We start from the raw sequence: 22,966 nt of genomic DNA on the forward strand, positions 1-22,966 counted from the left end.
CACATCAAAAATCATCAAAAAATCATTGATATAAGGGAGTTTTCAACAAAAGCAGTTTTTAGTAGGATGCTTGGGTAGGATGAGCATCCCACCAAAAACTGCGCTTGTTGCAAACCCCATATATCAGTGATTTTTTGTTGATTTTGATGTGTTCTCAAAATTCGCAAGTGGATGTAAGGGGTTTTGAAACTAAGCTCTTCATATAATGCAGCGTACATAAATCCCTTAGAAGTGATATGAAATTTATTTTTTTTGTTTCTTATTTCCACGCTTTTGATCAAGGCACCTTTTATACTGGAGCCTGTCTTTACCCCGTCCTTTTTAGAAATATTATCATTGGTTGGTGCATAGAACTCTATACATTTGCATGAGTGAAATTCATAGTGTCTGGTCATGCTCAAGTTGTTAATCATATCAAGATATAATAACAATATATTTCAGATCACATTATACCAGGGATCATTATTATAGACCCAATACAGCAGTCACAATACTGTACTCCACTCTGCTGTGTTTCAATGTGATGGGTCACATTTTGACTCAGGCCTGAATTTACATACTTTTCTAACAACAAATCTTTTTCCTTGATAGCGTCCTGATGTTCCCATTCTAGTTTCCGTCTTTCAACTTCTCCTGCTTCCACAGATGACTGCAACTCTCTTATCTTCTCCTGTAGTTTCCTCTCTGCCTCGGCATGACTCTCTTTGGCTGCTAGTAAGATGGTTTCTTTTTCTCTGGCATATCTGTCTAATGTCTTGTGTCTATGGATTAGAAATCAAGCATGTCTTTATTTGATATTAGGACCTATATCAAGAAAAAAATAATATCTGTGATAATCTGCCAATGTATACACCAAAATTAAACCTTCAGTACCAGAACAGTAGAACTTATTGACTTTCCTATAATAACATGTGGTAGTCTTCAATGAACGGCTCTTTTCAGGGCCATTAAAACTTAAACATTAGCAGATAGATGAGGTCTGCTTGTTTTCTGTTGACAAGGGGCAGTCTTCAGTAAATGCCTCTTTTCAGAGACAACAGTAGGCAAGGGGCGGTCAACATAGCCAAGAATTACTTGATTTATCTGTAGAATTAGTTAACAAACCATATATATATTTCTAGGCTTCATTCCTTTATTTCATGTTTCACCATGACCAAAATTTGATCATACATGGCGAACGCTTTTCAAATTAGAGATGACTACAAGCAGGATTTTTGGGGGCACATTAGAATTTTTGGAACTTTTTTATACTTTTTGGGGGGTCGGCCGCACCCCTGCGTACGGGCCTAGATGACCATCATTACAACACTTACTTGCGTTGGAAATCTTCCATAGCCCTATCAACTGACAACTGTAGCTGGTGTGTCTGATCTTCTAATTCAGCAATTCTAGAAAATGAAAATGTGCACAATCAAATTTAAACACAGCATTCCTGTAATGAGTTTGAATCAAACCAGGCCAAAGGTGGTAATTGTGAAATTGAAATACTGCTCTGGCAGATAGATTCCAAAATAGCATTTCTTACGCGCTCCCAGTGGTGGCATCGAGGGGAGCCTCAAACGTTAGCTTTCAGGGAAATTGGGAGGGATATTTCACTTTCCCAATTTTGGAACATAGGTGGCAGGAAATGTTTGCTATCTTTGTGGGAAATATGATCATCTTCCCAGAAAATGAAGTGTTTTGCCAGATGTGAATGTTTGGCAATAAACAAAAGTTGGTGCAGGCAGGAAAGAGGAAGCCAGGAACATGACTTTCATTGCATTTTTCAATCGAAAATAACAGTACATTGGCAGTTTCTACTAAGCTGACAAGTTGACCTGTGCCCGACACTGTAAAAGTTATCGGTAGAAACACTTACCATAAAGATTTGCTTAATGACGCATGTAAGCTCCCTTGATTCTAGGCACAAATTAAAAGTGCCCTCATGTCGAAATCCCACTATCAAATAGTGCACAGACCCTTAATTCTTGTTGGTATTTTCAGAGGAGGGAACTATCTATTTGTACGTGAAATTTCCTGTAAGGCAAAGGAGCCCTTGTGTGTCATTAGGTGAATCTTTACAAAATGTGATTTATAGCTATCAGTTTTACCTGGCATCCTTCATACCCCTCATATCATTTAGTTCCCATTCTTTTTGTTTCAATTTCTTCTCAAAGCCTCTTGTTGATTGGTCAGCAGTGCTTAGCTGTTCTGACGTCTTCTGACTTGCTGTTCTCACTATATCCAGCTCCTTGCTTAATAGCTTAACCTATATAAAGAATAAGGGTGAATCACTTTGAACCTTTTTAGGAGATTTGCTACCATTTAAGTTAGTGCATACCACAGAGGACTACAGAGCGCGTACCACCAGTCAAAGTCTCCGCCTCATCCGATAATGAGGGCCGATTGTTCCATGAAATGCGACAGGCGAGACTGCTACGCAATTACACAGATTTTCATGGTCTATCGCGAATCGCGAAAGCACATTAACGCTCTATCGCAGATACGCTGGCAGGCACGCAGCGCTGGTGTTATTGTTTGACACGGCACAATCGAACAATCGGCCCTCATGAATATGCGAGAACTGGTAGCATACAATACACTGGGACTTTGACTGATGGTACTTTCTCTGTTTATCTCTTTCCTCTATGGTGCATACATTTGTTAATTAAAGGTGGGTGGTCGGGTTTTTCATAACATTTTCTACCTTACATTAAAGACTGTCACCAAAACAATCTGAATCCGATTCCCATGTTTATAGATGAATTGCTCTACTGGTTTTGATATTAGAAGTAAAAATTTGTATTGTATATTACAATGCCCATAGAACGGTATGGGTGGCTTAACACCGTGTGAGGCTATCACTTTTTTGTTCATGCCATCTAAAGGAACGGTCCTGGAATGTAACCTTGAGGGACACCTACCTTCATCTCATGTGCCAGTACCACAGAGCTCATCTCATTCAGTTGTGTCCTCATCTCATGTTCTCGTCTTCTCATAGCTTCATCAAAACCTGCTGTCAATTCACGTCTTTGGATGTCTAACTCATCCTCTGTCTCACGCAGCTGGCGTTGTAGACTGCGTTTGATTCCTTCCAAAGCTTCACGTTCCTTTTGAAGTTCAGTCTCCTTTGTTCTGAAAGAGATACAAAATGAGTAAGAAAACAACTATCTTGTTGATAAACGTTTTTTCTTAACATATGTGTTTGATTTTATCATCTTTGCATTGCAGAGTAGAAATTCATTTGCTCATCTGACATTCACGAGGGTCTTTTAAGTTGTGATATGTTCCCTTTATCCAAATACATCCCCTTTATTCCTTTTTGAACCAGTCTGTTTTGTGCACAGCAATGACATTTCTGTACACATGACCAACAGCTTTACGTGATTTCCAAACCACAAGTCGCCGCTATACAGGGTTCCGCTGACCTTATACGAACATTTTGGGATAGGCAAATAAGTTAAAACTTGCCAACCGAAGCCTAGGCACGGCTCAAACACACATCACATATTCTTCATCCAGCCAACAGCGTAGCACCTACATGTAGAACACTTGGCTATCTCACACTCAACCCACAGAACAACTTAAACAGGGTTCCCGCACCTTGAAGACTTTAAAATTCAAGGACTTTTGACACTTTTCAAGGTCCAAAAGCATGATTGTCAAGGACTTACCACAACACAAAAATCATGATGCAGCTCTCCTTGCAGCACATATTAACAAAACTGACAGCTCCTCTCCACTCCCCAAATTTTGTAAAAATTATACTTAAGGTAAAATTCCAATTTTCAAGGACCTTGTACAAATTTCCAGGACTTTCAAGGCCTTGAAAAGGTGTTCTCTAATTCATGGACTTTTAAGGACCGTGGGAACCCTGTTCATACTTACACTCTAAACTGATCCACCTCGTTCTGTTTTTCTCTCAATCTCTGCTGGTAGTGAGCCTGTAGTTCATCTCTAGCCTGGTCTTCCATGGAGGCTGCCCTCTGGAGTTGATCTATCTCAATCTTGAGTTCACTGACCTCAGCATCTCTAGATTGGAAGGCAGTTTTTAATTCTTTTGGAAAAAAAGGCATTTTCAATCAATTAATGATTAAAACAAGGAATATTTTACAAGGTGTCTCCATATTGTTAAAAGCAGCCATAACAGATATCACATTTATGTTATTTTGATGTATTGTGGATTTCATCATAAACAATTTACAGAATTTGTGTGCATTGTGGATATATCCTGCACAGTGGCGATATGTCCCCATCAAAAAATTAAAATTAAATGTTGATTAATGTGTTGGAGAACTATTTCTTAATATAACAATACTGATTTTTAATATAACAATACTGATTTTGTACTTTCATAAGGCACTACGGGTTGAGGAATGAGCCCTGGAGTGGAGGGGCCAGGCACCACCACGCATTACATTTAGTTCAAGAGTGAACTTCTTTTTCCCTTCACTGAGGTTATATTAACCCTAACCATGCCTAAATCTAATAAAGCAAAGCCAAAACCAATGTGCATGCATGTATCCCACTGGAAGGGATGATGCAATCACCAAAGTCATCCGCATAGTTTCCTTGGCCGGACCAACGATACAGCCATGTTTACTGGTTGACGATGCACTGCTTGGCACCCTAAGGGTCCTGGGGTCAAAACCTGGGGGTACCAAGCAACTTTGTTCTTTGTTCATCTCTTCTCCTTTTTTTGGTCTTTCTTTCCTTTCCTATAGCAAACTAAACCTAGCAAACCTGAGTGGTGGTCATACCTTCTTTGGATTTTGAGATTTGAAAAGGATCCAAAATATGAATATTGAAACATTTGAAAGAATGGGCTATTCCATTTAAAATCTGCACTACCCCTGTGGAAGATTTAACTAAAGTCTTCCACAGAGGGAGTATGAGTTTTGAATAGAATAGACAGTTAGGTATTAAACTTCCATTTGAAATACTCACTCCGTTTGTGGAAGATATGTAAAGCCATAATACAGGGGGAGTATGGGTTTCAAAACCTTGATCAATTACATTTGAAAAACATACTCCCCTGTGGAAGATATTCCCAAAATCTTCCACAGGGGTAGTGTGCATTTTAAATGGAATAGCCTAATAATCACTCACCAGAGAACATTGTATCATAGCGTTCAAGCTCTTGGTCCCTCTCGGCAAGAAGCTTTAAATTATATTTGAAGTCATCTTTTAATTTATCAAATCGAGCTCGTTCCTCGTTGAATTGTCTTTCCTTTTCATTGAATGCGGTCTGTAAAGACTGAGCCCTCAGCTCTTGTAGCTCACGCCACTCCTTTTCTTTCTGCGCAGCGAGTTCTTGGAGTGTACCATCTGGAAGTGGTGTCTGTGGTATCTGGGCCATTCTGATCTAGGCCTAACTGGTGATGGGGGAAAAAAGAGTAAAATAAGAAGGAAATGTGAACATGTCCTGTACTAGTAATCTACAAATAGCTGGGTACTGTTGGCAAAATTTGTAAAGGAAAAATGCACATGAATATATGGCGAATGCAGAATAAACCGTGTCGTCACTGGACGCTCGCTTTTCTTGAAAAAATTAACATTGTGAAGATAGGACATCCGGGTCCTACTTTGCCATGTTTGGCCGAGTAACAGTACTTTTGTGCCTATGTAAATCATCCCTTGACAGGTTTTGTGTTGAGAACTAACCCCACAACTTCCATATGTACTTAGAATTGTTCCATTGACATTTTTCAGATCTTGAGGACAACGATCAGATCTATGCAGATCATATTCCTGATATATTTGGCCTTTATAAGGCATATATTGGAATGTCATCTTTCCCTGGGTAAGATCTGACACCAGGCCAGCCCACACATCGTCATCATCCCTATATCTTCGTGTTAAAAATTGCCGTGATAGTACAGCAAATCCTCTCGTTTTTTAACAGCTACGCATCGCGATTTTGTTCGAGATAGGCCGAGCGACTCAGGCTAAGCATACCATGACTATCATATGAGATACCACAGCGTTTCTATATTCTACACATTATTACGATTTGTGCATGCTCTAGTACCCCATATGATGTTTCTATTACAAGAAAAAATTTTGTTTTCAGGTAAAACCAGGGTTTTGTTTCTAGTATACTCACTCGAAAAGCAGTACACTAATTAGCGGGGCCTTGCAGCTTGCTGTGGATATCTTTTACTGCATTTTTAATGTAAAAATTTGAAATCCAACGTAAAAATTGAGATATATTTAATTTTGAGAATGACAATTATACTTTATAGGTATAAAGGAACGCTGCTAGCCCATTTAGTTAAGTTCCAGGTGCACGTCCTATAACACAATGCATATGTAAACTTTCTTTATCTGTGTCAATAATAGAATATTGATTTCAACGGAGTATTGAGCTGTATGGAAAAAATATTTATAATACAGGGTGATGACACTGTGGCCCATGGCCAGAGGGTAACATGAATAGGTAATGTTTCACCTTGAAGACAAGGATAGTCTTGCTATCATGTGCTAACTTTCCCCTAGGCCATCAAATATGTAGACTATGCCATAGTCTATTTTTGATGTTAATCATGATGAAAGCATTCAGTTGAACTCGAAATTATACTGATATTAATTACATCAAAATACTAGTATAAAATTGTTATGAAAAAGTTTATATAATTATATTAGTGACAGTAAAAGTAAAGTGTACGTAGGCTTATCATTGAATGCAACATATCATAATGTCATAATTGTATTGGCACTTCAATACTGAACAATTCTGATTTTAGAATCTGCCAGTTTATTAATCGCGAAATTCCAGGTTAAAAATAGACTATGGACTTTTGATTTTAAATGGGATTTTGAATGGGCAAAGTCCCTAACACTCACACTGTCAATCATACTTGTTTATCAACCAAATTTAACCGCAAGCAAATACGAGACGCGTTCATGCACTTATTGACGCGTTCATGCAATTACACAACACAAAGGCGGGGTAGGCCACATACTTGTGTACCATGTAGTTATTAATGGTAATGACAGGTACCCGGAGGATTTAAACCATAACGAGATCGGGGCGACCAATCACAAGCCAGATCCATTTAAAGATGCCTTACATCATGGCCAATTTTAGTAGGCCAGATTTCCGACAATCTCATCCATAGAAGCTCATAGACAGCCGTGTTAAGCATGAAAACCGCAATCCAATGTCAGTAGTCCACTTGGGAAGCTAACAAACAGAGGGAGTAGGGTGACTGAAAAGAACAGATGTGAAAATCTATCAATTGTGCACACATTAATTAAATCAGAGTTTTAAGCTTAAATACAATATCCAGAGTATGCACAATGGGCAAGTGGACTACGGGGTAGTCTATCAAATATGCCATAAATTAGTAGGACTACAAATGGCATCTACTGGTCAGTTTATACTCCTATTTCCACATCTGTTAATTTTATATGTGCCTTAATAAATTTACCAATCGTCACCCTCATAACAAAACTGCCTACATGTTATTTGCAATTTTGATTTTCTGAGTAATAAACCCATAATTAATCAAATTTCCAGCCACATTCTTCATTAACTTGTGAAATACATCAAAAGAGATGTACATGTAAAAGGGCATTTCGTGGTCCACATATTTTTTTATACCACTGGATACCTATAATGGCTACATAATGTTTATGTACCAAATATTTCTTGCAGATTAATTCATTTAGCAAAAATATCGCCAAATTTGAATTTCGTTCTGGTATACCAGAACGAAATTACAACAGTGGCCTATGGAGCAGTTACGCAAAATCGGAGTCAACAGAAATTTTGGGAATATAGCTTTTTCGTGGATATCTACTGAAAAATGTCATAAAAAGAGGATGCTAGGATCAAATGTAAATTTTAGAACAAACAGTCCGAAGGTATGGTGCTATTAACTATTCCAATTCGACTACTCTGTCATTCATCCACCCTAAGTTAGGGATCATGATCACAAAATTTTCAAGTAGGATATTTCACATGGAAATTATTGTGTTTGAAAAGGTGATTTATATTTAACTTAAAAATTGAGGGGGGTCTACCATGTCTGTAGGTCAAAAATTAGCGAAGTTATGGCTCATTCTTGTATTATGGGGTCCAATGGTGTCCGGTTATGACCGACACATAATTTGCCCTGAATTTTGAAAACTGTAACAGGTATTTGGCCTATTTGTAATTTTTTATACAAAACAAGTGGGTTATTACTAAAACTTTCAAAAAGAAATTGTTAACAGCTATTTTTAATTTTTATTACATATGTAAGGTCTCAAAATCATGGACACCACTTGTGACAAAAAGATCATCTACATCTGGTTGCCTGTTAGTTTCATTTATATATGACCATTGCTTATTTTTTTTGGTCTTATTGAGTGAATAGGATGTATACTAAAATTGTATTACAATGTATGAAAGAAATGTTAGCGACAAAACATCTGTTAACAAAGACAGCGCTTACGCAAAGTACATATTTTGGTGTCCGCGTTATGCGCGACGTTATGACCGACATGTAAAAATGCAAATGTGCTATATTTTTTGAAAATGGGGTAATTTGTAAACAACAAATACTTCAAATGATATATTATGACATGTTTAAATATATGACTGACAAATGGAAATTGCAAAATAAGTTGAATTAAAGTTAAAGCTGGATATTGTACGACAAACTGGACACCAAGTTATGACCGACACATGAAAATGAATAATATGTCATAATTTTTAAAAATTGGGTATCTGATAAACAATGAATACTTAAAACAACAGTGTGATATGTTTAGATAAATTTGCAGGTCAAATACACTTTTCAAAGTACATTGTATGACATAATTACAGATAGCTTGTTATTGTCAGTCATAACTGGACACTAAATATTTTGGTGTCCAGTTATGCTGACACCACTGGGCACCTTAAATTCTCTCATGTGCACAAAATTGATGTTATAGAAAGTCATCCACTTATCTATTATGCCACACTTGTGCTGGCCCCACATAAAAATGGCAACTTTTAATCTAAACTGACAGAAATTGTACAAAACAGGCCCAATAATTAACTTTTGGGTCAATTTTTGACCATGTATTTTGACCAAAATGCAAATATGCTGTTTTGAAGGTTACAGCAACTTCTTATAATGTTATTTTATTTTTACATTATAAAAGCTCCTAAACCACATTTAACTTGCAACTTTTTAGCCATTTTGGCATTTATATTTTTTGTTTAGCAGGGGTTAAAACATGTTTGGTGTCCGGTTATGCGCGACATTTTAGAGTGATTTCTCCACAGTTATGTGCTTCGTACAGATTTCTGGGCAATCATCGCTGAAAATATTTTGCAGATTTTGAAAGAGTATATAATTCCACTCAATTTAAGCTAACTTTTGACATTAATATTCAATTTTGAAAATTTGACTGTATGTCACACCATTGGACCCCATAATACAAGAATGAGCCTTATGGCAAATGCCTGTTTTCAAATTCTGCATTTTCCTGCGGCCATCATTGACAATGCCGTGTAACCACTTACTGTACAAAAAAGCAATTAATGCATCAATTTTCACCACAACGATCTGTTATAGACAAAAGCGATTTTATTTCATGAAATCTAACTATCACTGAAATGATTTAACTTGTCAATGATAAAGTACCAGAACTTTTTTGCCTTCATCAGAAAGTTTCTGGTGTCCCCGGGGGGTCACTCCCCAAATGTGTGGCTTGCGGGGGATTTTAACCTCGCTGGCATTGATTGGGAAACCCAGTCAACCCTTCCACTTTGTCCTAAACCTGGTCTATGTAGACAATTGATAAGCATAGCCAACGATTGTGAACTCCTTTGTGATGAGTTCTAAGGTCCTTGCCGACTTTTATTTACATTGATTTCCCCTTCTATGACCTTTCAACTCAAAGCTGACCTCAGAAGACAGTTTTGCCGACAACCCCTTTGTGCACTCCTTTGTGATGAGTCTTGCTGACTTCTATCATGATTGCTAACATGAGTTTTCTTTACTTTTGAGAAATTGCCATGGTGCCCTTCTCAAATTTTAAACAGTTGCCGTGATGCCCTTTTGAAATATCACAAATTGCTGTGCTGCCTCGCCTTTTCAATGGAAATCCAAGGCAATTGTCAACTTGCCCTAAAAAAGTTGCCGTGCCCCTTCAGATCCTTAATTCGAGGGCTGAAGGTAACTGTCATACCTGGCATCAGTGATCATGATGGTATACCGGTGGTGACCATCAACATCAGACCAAAAATACTCAAATCAAAACCGAGGAAGGTTATATGTACCACAAGGCCAATCATGATAAACTTGACAGTGATCTTACTTTTTGAGTGTAAGGACTTAGGTTAGTGTTCTGTTGAACAATTATGGTCAGAATTTTCTGATAACATCAAACTGACCATGGATGAAAATATACCATCCAAATATGTGACCAGTGGTAAGACATCACCCTGGATTAACCACAGAACCAAACGCCAATTGAAACAAAAACAAAGGGCGTATAATCATGCCAAAAGTGCTGGTGATGATGATGACTGGCAAAAATTTCGCTCAATAAGGAGGAATATAACCAGAGAGACTAGAAGACTTTATACAACGTACATAAAGGAAGTATGCATACAGGGGAACAAACAATTTTGGTCGTTTATCAAGAGCCTGAAAAAAAACAGTTCAGGTATCCCAGCACTCAAAGATGAAAATAACATGCTTGTGACAGATAACATCAAAAAGCAAATCTGTTAAACAGTCAATTTGAGTCTGTCTTTACACAAGATGATTCATCTTCCCTACCCACCATAAACTCACCCAAATTTCCTAGTATGCCTGACATACATGTTGATGTGCACGGCGTTGAGAAGCTTCTCAACCAACTCAACATTCACAAGGCCCCGGCCCGCATGAAATACCATCCTACATCCTGAAAGTCTATGCATCCAGGATTGCCCCCATTCTTACAATTATTTTCAACAAATCCCTCACATCAGAGCTGGCGTCAGGCTAACATAACCCCAATTTTTAAGAAAGGTGAACGCACAAAACCATCAAATTACAGGCCCGTTTCTTTAACATCTATAAGTTGCAAAATTCTTGAACACATTTTACATTCTAACATCATGTCCCACTTAGATAATTATAACATCCTCACAGATAAACAACACGGTTTTAGATCCAAGCACTCATGCAATACCCAACTCATACAGACAGTCCATGATTTTGCTCAGTCCTTAGACCATCGTAAACAAACTGATGCCGTAATCATGGACTTCTCGAAGGCTTTTGACGTTGTTTCCCATCCTCGTTTACTTTTGAAACTTGACCACTTTGGTATAAATAACACCACTCATCGTTGGATTTCAACTTTCCTGTCCCAAAGAAAACAAAGAGTCGCCGTGGGTGGCGACCACTCTGAATGGGTCCCTGTGCGCTCAGGTGTTCCCCAAGGGACGGTCTTAGGCCCCTTTTATTTTTAATTTTCATAAATGACCTCCCTGAAAACTTGTCATCCCAAGTGCGTTTATTCGCAGATGATTGTGTGATTTATAGGGAAATAGTAAATGACCTCGATGCAGAAGCCTTGCAGAAAGACCTTGATACCTTGTCAGTAGTCGGGCTCTCATTCACGCGCGGATGGGAAATAGTGTTCACTTTATGTTTGATACGGTTTCTAGACTGAAATTTTGCGTAGAACACGCTCCGGTAGTCCACTTTAATTAAAAATGTGCCCAAAGTGCTTTTTCCGGGGGGTGCCCCTACAATGGGGGTCAAAATTACTAAAATTGTATTCTAAGGCCAATGGTGGTGATTTTGGTGTCTAAATATATGTTTATGGAGACGAGAAAGTCATAGACAGTTTACGAAATCCAAAATGGCTTCCTTATGTTCCAAAATTCAAAATGGCGGCCAAAATGGTGAATTTTAGCCAAACTTATTTGAACGGCTTTATCAGGCCGATGGTGGTGATTTGAGTGTCTATGAATATGACTGTGGACATGAAAAAGTTATTTACATAGTTTATCAAAATCCAAAATGGCTGCCTTATACAAAAAAATCCAAAATGGCTGCCCTATGCCCCAAAATTCAAAATGGCGGTAAAAATGTCTATTTCATTTGAACGGCATTCTCAGGCCGCTGGTGGTGATTTTGGTGTCCAGTTATATGTTTGGGGACATGACAAAGTCATTCAACTAGTTTACAAAATCCAAAAATGTTGCCCTATGGTTCAAAATTCAAAATGGCGGCTAAAATAGTGAATTTTAGTAAAAATTACTTGAAAGATATTCTTAGGCTGATGGTAGCGATATTGGTGTCTAGGTATATGTTTGTGACATATAGGCCCCTATAGTGTACATGACCACGGCAAGTCATTTAGATAGTTGATGAAATCTAGAATGGCTGCCCTATGCTAAAAAATCAAATGGTGGCCAAAATTGCAAATTTTATATTGATTTTATCTAATTATCATATAGACACCCCAGCTCTTGGGACTTAAATTTTGTTTTAAATCTAAAGTCGCCGTGTTACAATAATAATCACTTATAAATGGAACATAGATGCCCAAAATATTCAAAATGGCGTCATTAAACCAAATGTTAATACTAACTAACACTATCACATTTGATGTCCATTGATCTATTATGATTTAAAAAGGTAGTCCAAAGACGATTGAAAATGTTGTATATCCCGTAAAATGTAAACTAGTTCTATCTCTAAACCTGGGCACTTGAAGACCTTGGCGGCCATAATATGAAACATCATAATAGGAAATCATTATAACGCAATAAGTAAAGTGATAAACCCTAGAACTAAGCAGGGAGTTGTACCACCCCAAAGGTTTTTCATCCGCCATAAAAAAAAACACGCGTATTTACGTCCAAACGACTTAAGCTAATCGTAGATCCATCCATTGCGCTCATTTTAGTGATAAAATGTTTGCCCAAGCATCTTACCGGTAGGACCGACCATCAAAGATGGCCATGGGGTGGGGAGGTGAGGCCCATCATGATTTTCATTTCACTCTTGTAAAATTATTCCAAGATATATTGACTTTTTACTTGTTAATTAGGTTGAAATAGTCATTTCCTTTTATATTTATGAGCAAATTCGGTGAAAATCGCACTTTAGATTTAAAATCGTAGATTTTTTTGGCGAATCTATTTTGCCTATACTTTTGTAGATAGCCAAAATTTCCCAATTTTACAAGGGTGTGTCACATTATGACGTCATAGCGATATTATGACTGAGGAATGTGGACTTTTTTGGAATCACTGGAGAGAGTAGACCTATAGCTATACTTTGGTACCAAATATAACGGCATATGATGGTTGTAATTGACAATTATGGGGGGGGTTGCAACACCCACCCCTTTGTAGTCTGTGTTAAAATATGGCTCAGTAGTTCTAGGGTTAAACTTACACACGTTTCCACTTTTGATCTGTTATGAGTGAAATTAATGTGCTAAAAGTGGCAACTATTGTTTAGTATCATCTATCCTTGCTCAATGGATACTCGCCTTTATCAGAAGGATATCAGGTCTTGGTCAATATTATTACCAAACAAAGCGAATGTGATGGCTTTCTTACAGCTTCTAACAAATCCAGCTTTCGAGTTACCTACTGACTCCAAGGAACAGTCGCTATATACCATCATGGTGATAGCGGCATGAGGAAGAAACGCCTAAAAGTTCACTCCCTAGCAAAGGCTCCTTGACCATGCAGAAAATCCACGAAATGTCATATCCTGCAAGAGTAATATTAAATGCAAAATGGCATTGTTAACTGCTTTTATGATTTGTATAAACAGACATATCCTCTCAACTACGGCTGGTTGCTTGAAAACGGCATCCCTCGACTCATTTTAACTCATAACAAATCAAAAGTGGAAACATGTGTACGTTTAACACTAGAACTGGGAACCTGGGGACCAAGGGAGACCAGTGCCAGTGCATTGATTGGTCACCCCAGGTTAAATAAATGCCCCTAATTTTCAATTGTATTTGGTACCAGTGTATAGCTATGGGTCTTTGTCTATCCAGTGATACCAAAAGAAGTACAAACATTCCCCACATAATATCGCTATGATGTCATAATGTGAGCACATCCTTGCAAAATTGAATATATGAATGCACAACCCACCTAAGTCCATACTTTGGCCAAATTGAGTTAAGCATGGAAAATTGTTGCTTATACATTGGCCTATCATATGTATAAAAGTTGAACCCAAATCAACCCTCTACGTGGGTCTATTAGCATGTGAAATCCAAAATGGCCTATACCCGGCATGTATGATACACATTTGTTTTTTAGTTTTCTCAAAATCACTTTCGATGGACTTGTGTGGGTTTTGTATTCATGTATTCAATTCTGGTTATTTACAAAAGTATAGGCAAAATAATTATTGATCTTCTTCCAAAAATTCTACGAACATGCGATTTTCACCGAATTGTCTCATAAATATAAAAGACAAGGCGGTTCTCGAACCACGAGTCTCGCCTGCTTTTGTGACCGCCTGCTTTTGCGATAACTGTTGGTAGAGAGGTAAATGAATTTGGCGGTTATCGGCTGGGCACGATTATCTGGCCGATGGTAACTGTACCCACCAAGTTTCATGCCCATGCAACAGTTTTTACTAATATGACCTCAGATGACCCTGGTGGCCCTGAAATGACCTAAAATTTTGGCTCTAAATGTTGACTGTACCCCTCGTGCTAAGTTTCATGCCCATACGACAGTTTTTACTAATTTGACCTCAGATGACCCCTGGTGGCCTCGAAATGACCTTCCAAAAATTTGGCTTTAAATGTTGACTGTACCCATCAAGTTTCATGCCCATACAAGTTTTTACTAATTTGTCCTCAGATGACCCCTAGTGACTCCGAAATTACCTTCCAAATATTTGGCTTTAAATGTTGACTGTACCCACCAAGTTCCATGTCCATCCAACAGTTTTTACTAATTTGACCTCAGATGACCCCGAAATGACCTTCCAAAAATTTGGCTTGAAATGTTGACTGTACCCACCAAGTTTCATGTCCATACGACAGTTTTACTAATTTGACCTCAGATGACCCCTGGTGACCCCAAAATGACCTTCCAAAAATTTGGCTTTAAATGTTGACTGTACCCACCAAGTTTCATGTCCATACGACAGTTTTTACTAATTTGACCTCAGATGACCCCTGGTGACCCCAAAATGACCTTCCAAAAATTTGGCTTTAAATGATGACTGTACCCACCAAGTTTCATGCCCATACGAGTTTTTAATAACTTGACCTCAGATGACCCCTCAGTGACCTCGGATGACCCCATAATGACCTTCCAAAAATTTGGCAAAACCAAAGAACTATTTCATCAAAGTAATAAATCAAAACAGAAAGATGCTTCCTTTACGAGTTATCACTCATTGAAAGTGCTACTTTGCTATACTTTACATGGAAAGACTATCTTAAAGTCGTCATATTTCCTTAATTACATGACCGATCAAGCTGTTATTGGGATATGTGATGCACAGTTGAAAATTAATTATTAAAAGATTTGGTGACCTCAGTTGACCTTTGACCTTGTATGTTACCTTTGACCTCACGAAATTGGAAAAAGTATGTTGCGCTGAAAAATCAAATTTGGCAATACCAAAGAACTATTTCATCAAATAAATCAAAACAGAAAGATGCTTCCTTTACGAGTTATCACTCATTGAAAGTGCTACTTTGCTAGACTTTACAAAGAAAGCGACTATCTTAAAGTCGTCATATTTCCTTAATTACATGACCGATCAAGCTGTTATTGGGATATGTGATGCACAGTTGAAAATTAATTATTAAAAGATTTGGTGACCTCAGTTGACCTTTGACCTTGTATGTGACCTTTGACCTCATGAAAATCTAATCAGGTAGAGTACCTCTGGCCACGCAACTCCCCACCAAGTTACGTCACTGTACCCCATACGGATCTCCAGATAATCTGTTCACAAGGTATTTTGCTTATTACGCATATATTATGCAAATTAGGTACTTAATTACCATATTTTACGCTCAAAATCTAATCAGGTCGAGAACCTCTGGCCCCGCTTCTCCTCACCAAGTTACGTCACTGTACCCCATACGGATCTCCAGATAAGCTGTTCACAAGGGTTTTTTTGCTTGATACGCAGCAAATACGCATAAATTATGCAAATTAGGTACTTAATTAGCATATTTTGCGCTGAAAATCTAATCAGGTCGAGAACATCTGGCCACGCTTACTCCCCACCAAGTTACGTCACTGTACCCCATACGGGATCTCCAGATAAGCTGTTCACAAGGTTTTTTTGCTTGATACGCATCAAATACGCATAAATTATGCAAATTAGGTACTTAATTAGCATATTTTGCGCTGAAAATCTAATCAGGTCGAGAACATCTGGCCACGCTTCTCCCCACCAACTTACGTCACTGTACCCCATACGGATCTCCAGATAATCTGTTCACAAGGTATTTTGCTTATTACGCATAAATTATGCAAATTAGGTACTTAATTACCATATTTTAGCTCAAAATCTAATCAGGTCGACACCCTCTGGTCATGCTACCCCCTATAAAGTTTCATCATCATAGCACTTACGGTTCTCAAGATAACGCGTTCACAAGCTTTTTCCGAACACACACACGCACACACGCACACACGCACACACACACGGACACACACACACCATAGTGATTACTAAGTCTCTCCCTGAACATTCAGGCGAGACAAAAATGACCATTTCAACCTGACTAACAAGTAAAAAGTCAATATATCTTGGAATAATTTTACAAGAGTGAAATGAAACTGTATTTACTGTAGAAACCTATGGTGGGCCTCACCCCCCCTCTATGATCAATCATCTTTGATGGTCGGACATACCCGGTAAGGTGCTGGGGTAAAAATTGTATCACTTAAAAGAGCGTACATGATGGATCTACGATTAGTTTAAGTCGCTTTGGGCGTAAAGACGCGTGTTTTTTTTTATATGGCGGATGGAAAACCTTAGGGGTGGTACACCCTCCTACGTAGTTCTAGGGTTAATCACTTTCCTTCATTGCGTTATAATAATTATTATGTTTCTTATTATGGCCGATCTTCAAATACCCCAGTTTAAAGATAGAAATCGCTTACCGTTTACGGGATATAAAACAGTTGGCCACCTTTTTAAATCATAATAGATCAATGGACATCAAATGTTATTATTTGGTTAATGGCGCCATTTTGAATAATTTGGGCATCTATGTACCAATTACAAGTGATTATATTGTGACACGGTGACCTTAGATTTAAAACAAAAATTAAGTCCCAAGAGCTGGGGTGTCTATATGATAATTATGTGAAATCAATATAAAATTTGCAATTTTGACCACCACTTGAATTTTTTAGCATAGGGCAGCCATTTAAGATTTCATCATCTAAATGACTTGGTCATGTACACTATAGGGGCCTATATGTCAGAAACATATACCTAGACACCAATATCGCTACCATCGGCCTAAGAATATCTTTCAAGTAATTTTTACTAAAATTCACTATTTTAGCCGCCATTTTGAATTCTGGACCATAGGCCAACTTTTTTGGATTTTGTAAACTAGCTGAATGACTTTGTCATGTCCCCTAACATATAACTGGACACCAAAATCACCACCATCGGCCTGAGAATGGCGTTCAAATGATATAGACTAATATTCGACATTTTGACCGCCATTTTGAATTTTTGGGCATAGGGCAGCCATTTTGGATTTTTATAAGCAATATAAATGACTCTTTCATGTCCGCAAACATATACCTACACCCAAATCACGACCATCGGACCGAGAGCGCCGTTCAAATAAGTTAGAATAATTTTCGGCATTTTGGCGGCCATTTTGAATTTTTTTGTATAAGGCAGCCATTTTGGATTTTGATAAACTATGTAAATAACTTTTTCATGTCCACAGACATATTCATAGACACTCAAATCACCACCATCGGCCTGAAAAAGCCGTTCAAATAAGCTTGGTTAAAATTCACGATTTTGGCCGCCATTTTGAATTTTGGAACATAAGGAAGCCATTTTGGATTTCGTAAACTGTCTAAATGACTTTCTCATGTCCATAAACATATATTTAGACACCAAAATCACCACCATTGGCCTTAGAATACATTTTTAGTAATTTTGACCCCCATTGTAGGGCACCCCGGAAAAAGCACTTTGGGCACATTTTTAATTAAAGTGGACTACGGGAGCGTGTTGTACGCAAAATTTCAGTCTAGAAACCGTATCAAACATAAAGTGAACACTATTTCCCATCCGCGCGTGAATGAGAGCCCGACTACAGTATGGGAGAGGACTTGGCAGATGAGATTTAACACAGCAAAATGTTTCACTTTGAAAATTACCCATGCTCGTAAACACATTTTCACACACAAATACAACTTCAATATTACAGGAAACTGACTCACATCAATATTTAGGAGTAGAAATTACAAAGGATTTGAAATGGAAAAAACACATAAACCAGATATCAGCGAAAGGTAATAGGGCACTTAAAACGCAATCTCAGTTCTTGTACTTGTCTTGTCTTGTACGGTTTCTATCCAACTCCCCTTGGTGGAGGGGTAACGCGGATAAGTTGGTGGTGCGCTATGATGAGATGAAGTTATTTGAGGTAGAGGTTGGTTATTGCTTGCTTGAAGAGGTTGCTGTCGTTGATGCTGGTGATGTGTTGAGGTAGTGAATTCCAGTCTCTTGTCGTTATCGGAATAAATGAGTTCAAAAAACAGTCTTTATTGGCTTGAACTGGTATACATGTAGCTATTGATATTTGAGCGGCGTGAGAACCGAGTGACCGGGTGAAGTAGTTTTTGTACCGGGATTGCAAGGAGACCCTCCCGTGCCTTGTGGAAATTAGTGAGCCTAGCAATTTTCCTACGGTTAACCAAGGGTTCAATGTCTAGATTGGACATCATATCTGTCACACTGCTGTAACGGCCATAATCATTCATAATAAACCTAACAGCTCTCCTCTGAATAGATTCGAGCTTATCAATGAGAATTTGAGTATATGGGTCCCATATAGCGGCTCCATACTCAAGAATAGGTCTAATAAGAGTTATGTAAGCTAATCGCTTGATGCGCCTGCTACATGGTTTCTAACAAACAAATCCAAGGGTGCGGTTGGCCTTTGCAGCAACACGAAAGATATGTTGATTCCATTTCAGATCACTGGAGATGTCCACTCCAAGGTAACTGTGACAAGAAGTGTGTTGAAGTTGATGACCATTAAGTGAATACTCAAACTGATGTGGTGATCTGGCCTGGGAAATCCTCATCACATAGCATTTCTTCTCGTTAAATCTCATCATCCAGCGATTTTGCCACTCAGTGAGTTTATTGAGATCATCTTGTAACTTATTGGCATCTTGTGGTCCAGTTATGGTGCGATATATGACGCAGTCGTCCGCGAATAGACGTATGGTTGACCAGAGTGGGCCTGTCACAGTACCCTGGGGTACACCAGATGTTACTTTAATCCAGTCTGAACTCTCTCCATTAACAATGACTCTTTGCTCTCTCTCTGTCAGGAATGACTTGACCCAGGTGTAAAGCTTACCTGTGATTCCATACTTGTTGATCTTACTAAGTAGGCGCTGATGTGGAACTTTTTCGAAAGCTTTTTCGAAATCCATGATAATCATGTCTGTTTGCTTGTTGGTATCAGCAGTAGAAGTCAAATCATGCATGGTGTTAATAAGCTGCGAATCACAAGAATGACGTTTGCGAAATCCGTGTTGTTCCTGGCAGAGGAGATTGTGTTGGTCAAGATGATTCATAACTGTAGAGTGAACAATGTGTTCCATGAGTTTACAACATATGGATGTAAGACTGACTGGTCTATAATTCAGAGGATGAGATTTGTCTCCTTTTTTGAAGATGGGGCTGATGTTAGCCTGGAGCCAATCTTTTGGGAGCTTTCCTGTTTCCAAAGATGATCTAAAGATTATGGTGAGAGCAGGGGCTATGACCTCAGCAGTAGTTTTCAGGATCCATGGTGTTATTCCATCATTTCCAGCTGCTTTGTTGACCTTGAGATCTTTTAATAGCTTCTGAACGCCTTCCTCTTTGATCTCAATCTCAGGGATGCTTGGGATGTCATGATCCAAAGATGGTGGTTCTGGTACAACACCAGGAGGTTCCTCGGTGAAGACAGAATGGAATTGAGTATTGAGTAATTGTGCCTTCCCTTTGTTATCCGACACTAGCTGATGTCCATCTCTCAGAGCCTGAATACCACTGTTGTCAGTCTTCATGGACTTGATGTAACTGTAAAATTGTTTGGATGATTCTAAAGTGGTGTCTTGAATGAACTTCCTTTTCCTTTTCTAGTTTCCTTCTTAATCTCACTTCTAATTTCCTTGAAGGCAGCTTCCGTTTCAGGGGTAGGATTTTTCCTCATTGAGTTGAAAGCACGCTGCTTCTGTTTGTATTTCCTCTTGAGACTCTGATTTATCCACGGAGAACGTTTGTTTCCGGAAACCATCTTCGAGGGGACGTTTTTGTTGACAGCAAGCAAAACACGTTCCTTGAATTCAGCCCAAAGGTTTTCAGTGGTCTCACAGATGTTTTTCTTTACAAAATCGCTACTCATCTCCCTGATCTCCTTCAGGAGGCCTTCAACGTCTGCTTTCTTGTACAAGAAAATTTTATGTGGTTTGCACTTACTCTTCTTGGCCCTGGTGTTGATGGTGATCACAGGAATGGCATCGTGGTCACTCATGCCGGGTATGTACGTGCATTTTTCCACAAGCGAAGGATTAGATGTCATAAAAATATCAAGGATGTTCTCAAGTCTAGTGGGTTTCAAAACCAACTGCTCAAGTCCAAAATCACTAACAATATCGATCAGTGACTGACAGAGACCAGAGAATTTACCTCCCGCAATGACACATAGGTCAGGCCAGTTAATGTCTGAGAGGTTAAAATCTCCACCGATCCAGATATTGCTGTGTTTCTGAATGTCAAGCTTGTTGATAGATTCCCGTAGCTTGTCAAGGTATGCATGGCGCCTGTGGTCTGTGGCCTATAAAGGCACCGATCACAAGTGGTTTAGAGCCTACAAGGTCAACCTGGAGCCAAACGATTTACGCTCTCTGTATCGAGGTCACACCTGTGACTGGCTACCAGGTTATCCTTAAATGCAATCATGACACCTCCATGTGCAACACCAGTTCTTGGGTTGATAGGACGATCCTTCCTCACCGCTGTATATAAGGAACGAGCTATTACACACCGAATCATTGAGCCACGTTTCGGTGCCAATGATAATATCCGGTTGTTCAATCTCAATGCAGACAGCTAGTTCAGCTTTCTTGGGGTCTACACTTTGAAAATTGACAACCAGGACTTTCAAAAAATCAGAAGGGCTAACATGGTTGTTAGTCTTTTTGGCACTAGATTTATTAGGTGATGAAGAGGCAAGTGGAGATTCGAAAGAATCTTCTGAACCTACCGAGCCTAATCTGGAGGTGTTAGTATCCAGGTCTGTACCTGTACTAGTGCTAGAATCAGACAGCCTGATCTCACTATTGAATAGAGAAGAGGCGAAGTTGGGAATGCCGCAATGGCAGCAATACCAAGATTCTTTGCTATCAAAGTTGTCATAAATGACAGAGTGCATGCCTATACAGTGGATGTGATACCACTGATCACACTGGTCGCAAGCGATAGCCTTTTGACCCCACTTGCATGCTTTCTCACATATAAAGCAAGGACATTTTTGGGGCCCAGGATTGGGATGACAATCCCCTGCCTGGGTAATTGATAACATACATAAGTAAGTCAAAATTAATGTGGTTCTATTACCAGTCCTGATGTTCAAAACAACAGAAGTTCTCTTGTTATAGAGAGCTGGATAATATTTGAACATGAAATTAGATTGGAAAATTGTATCAAAACGAGCATACACAATATCATCATGCACATGTACGAGCAAACATCATCTGAACAACTGTCCATAGACATGGATTGAAATATTGTATCAAAACGAGCGTGATCATCAGAATTATGTGTCATGTACGAGCAAACCTCATGAACATTAAATATTGTATCAAAATGAGCATATATGTCATCATCATCATCAAAAGCATGTGTCACGATGTACGAGCAAACATCATGGACATCAAATATTGTATCAAAACGAGCATATATATCATCATCAAAAACTTGTGTCACGATGTATGAGCAAACATCTTGAACATCAAATATTGTATCAAAACGAGCATATATCATCATCATCAAAAACATGTGTCATGATGTACGAGCAAACATCGTGAACATCAAATATTGTATCAAAACGAGCATACGTATCATCATCAAAAACATGTGTCATGTACGAGCAAACATCATGAACATCGTCTGAGCAACTGCTCACCATGTCCATGTGCATGTCCATAGATATGGACAAATGGTACATAGAAGTATAAAACATGAAATATCTAGGTCTATCAACAGGCTGTTGAGACATATGACCATACATGTCATGAGCATCAATAATATTGTATTTGTAGTGAACAAGACTATCATAATAAACAGTGTGACTACTAATACTATCATAATACATGTAGTATGATTGGAAAATATCAACATCATCACTGAAGACATCAAACACACAGCTTTTAAGACATTCATAAGACCAACCATCGAATACTGCTCCGCTGTATGGGATCCTTATACCTAGTCCGAATAATCAGACCCAGAACAAAATATTAATTTCTGACATGATCGTGTAATGGGTCTGAACTGTTTCCATATGAAATCTTGATGGCAAATTGGACAATAGAAGCACATGGTTCTACGTGACAGCTTTTTAATCCCTATTCAGGTTACGTGAATCACGCTATTGTGGACCGTCCTTCTGATACTTGAGTGTTTGGACAAGCGGATCGGTTTTTTGTCTTCCTCTCTGTTTGTAAACAAACCAGGAGGTCGAAATCGTCCTCCTCGCCGAATCACGAAAGTCAGCGTAATAATGC

At 38.6% G+C, this 22,966-nt stretch overlaps 1 protein-coding gene across 2 annotated transcripts in view; it reads right to left on the reverse strand.

Annotated features, from left to right (window-relative positions):
• LOC140164638 (coiled-coil domain-containing protein 57-like) overlaps nt 1-22,966 on the reverse strand; it is a 44,800-nt gene that overhangs the window by 15,834 nt on the left and 6,000 nt on the right. Inside the window, exons 2-7 of one of the 2 annotated variants that reach the window (XM_072187978.1) lie at nt 5,089-5,354; nt 3,868-4,036; nt 2,904-3,114; nt 2,091-2,248; nt 1,314-1,388; nt 561-761 (exon numbers count right to left, since the gene is read on the reverse strand). In XM_072187978.1, the coding sequence (XP_072044079.1) occupies nt 561-761; nt 1,314-1,388; nt 2,091-2,248; nt 2,904-3,114; nt 3,868-4,036; nt 5,089-5,338 (1,064 nt within the window). In that variant the 5' untranslated portion in view covers nt 5,339-5,354. The remainder of the gene's footprint in view (nt 1-560; nt 762-1,313; nt 1,389-2,090; nt 2,249-2,903; nt 3,115-3,867; nt 4,037-5,088; nt 5,355-22,966) is intronic. The other variant, XM_072187979.1, reaches the window with a different exon arrangement.

Source organism: Amphiura filiformis, chromosome 11 (genome assembly GCF_039555335.1).
Source record: "Amphiura filiformis chromosome 11, Afil_fr2py, whole genome shotgun sequence".
Classification (NCBI taxonomy): domain Eukaryota; kingdom Metazoa; phylum Echinodermata; class Ophiuroidea; order Amphilepidida; family Amphiuridae; genus Amphiura; species Amphiura filiformis.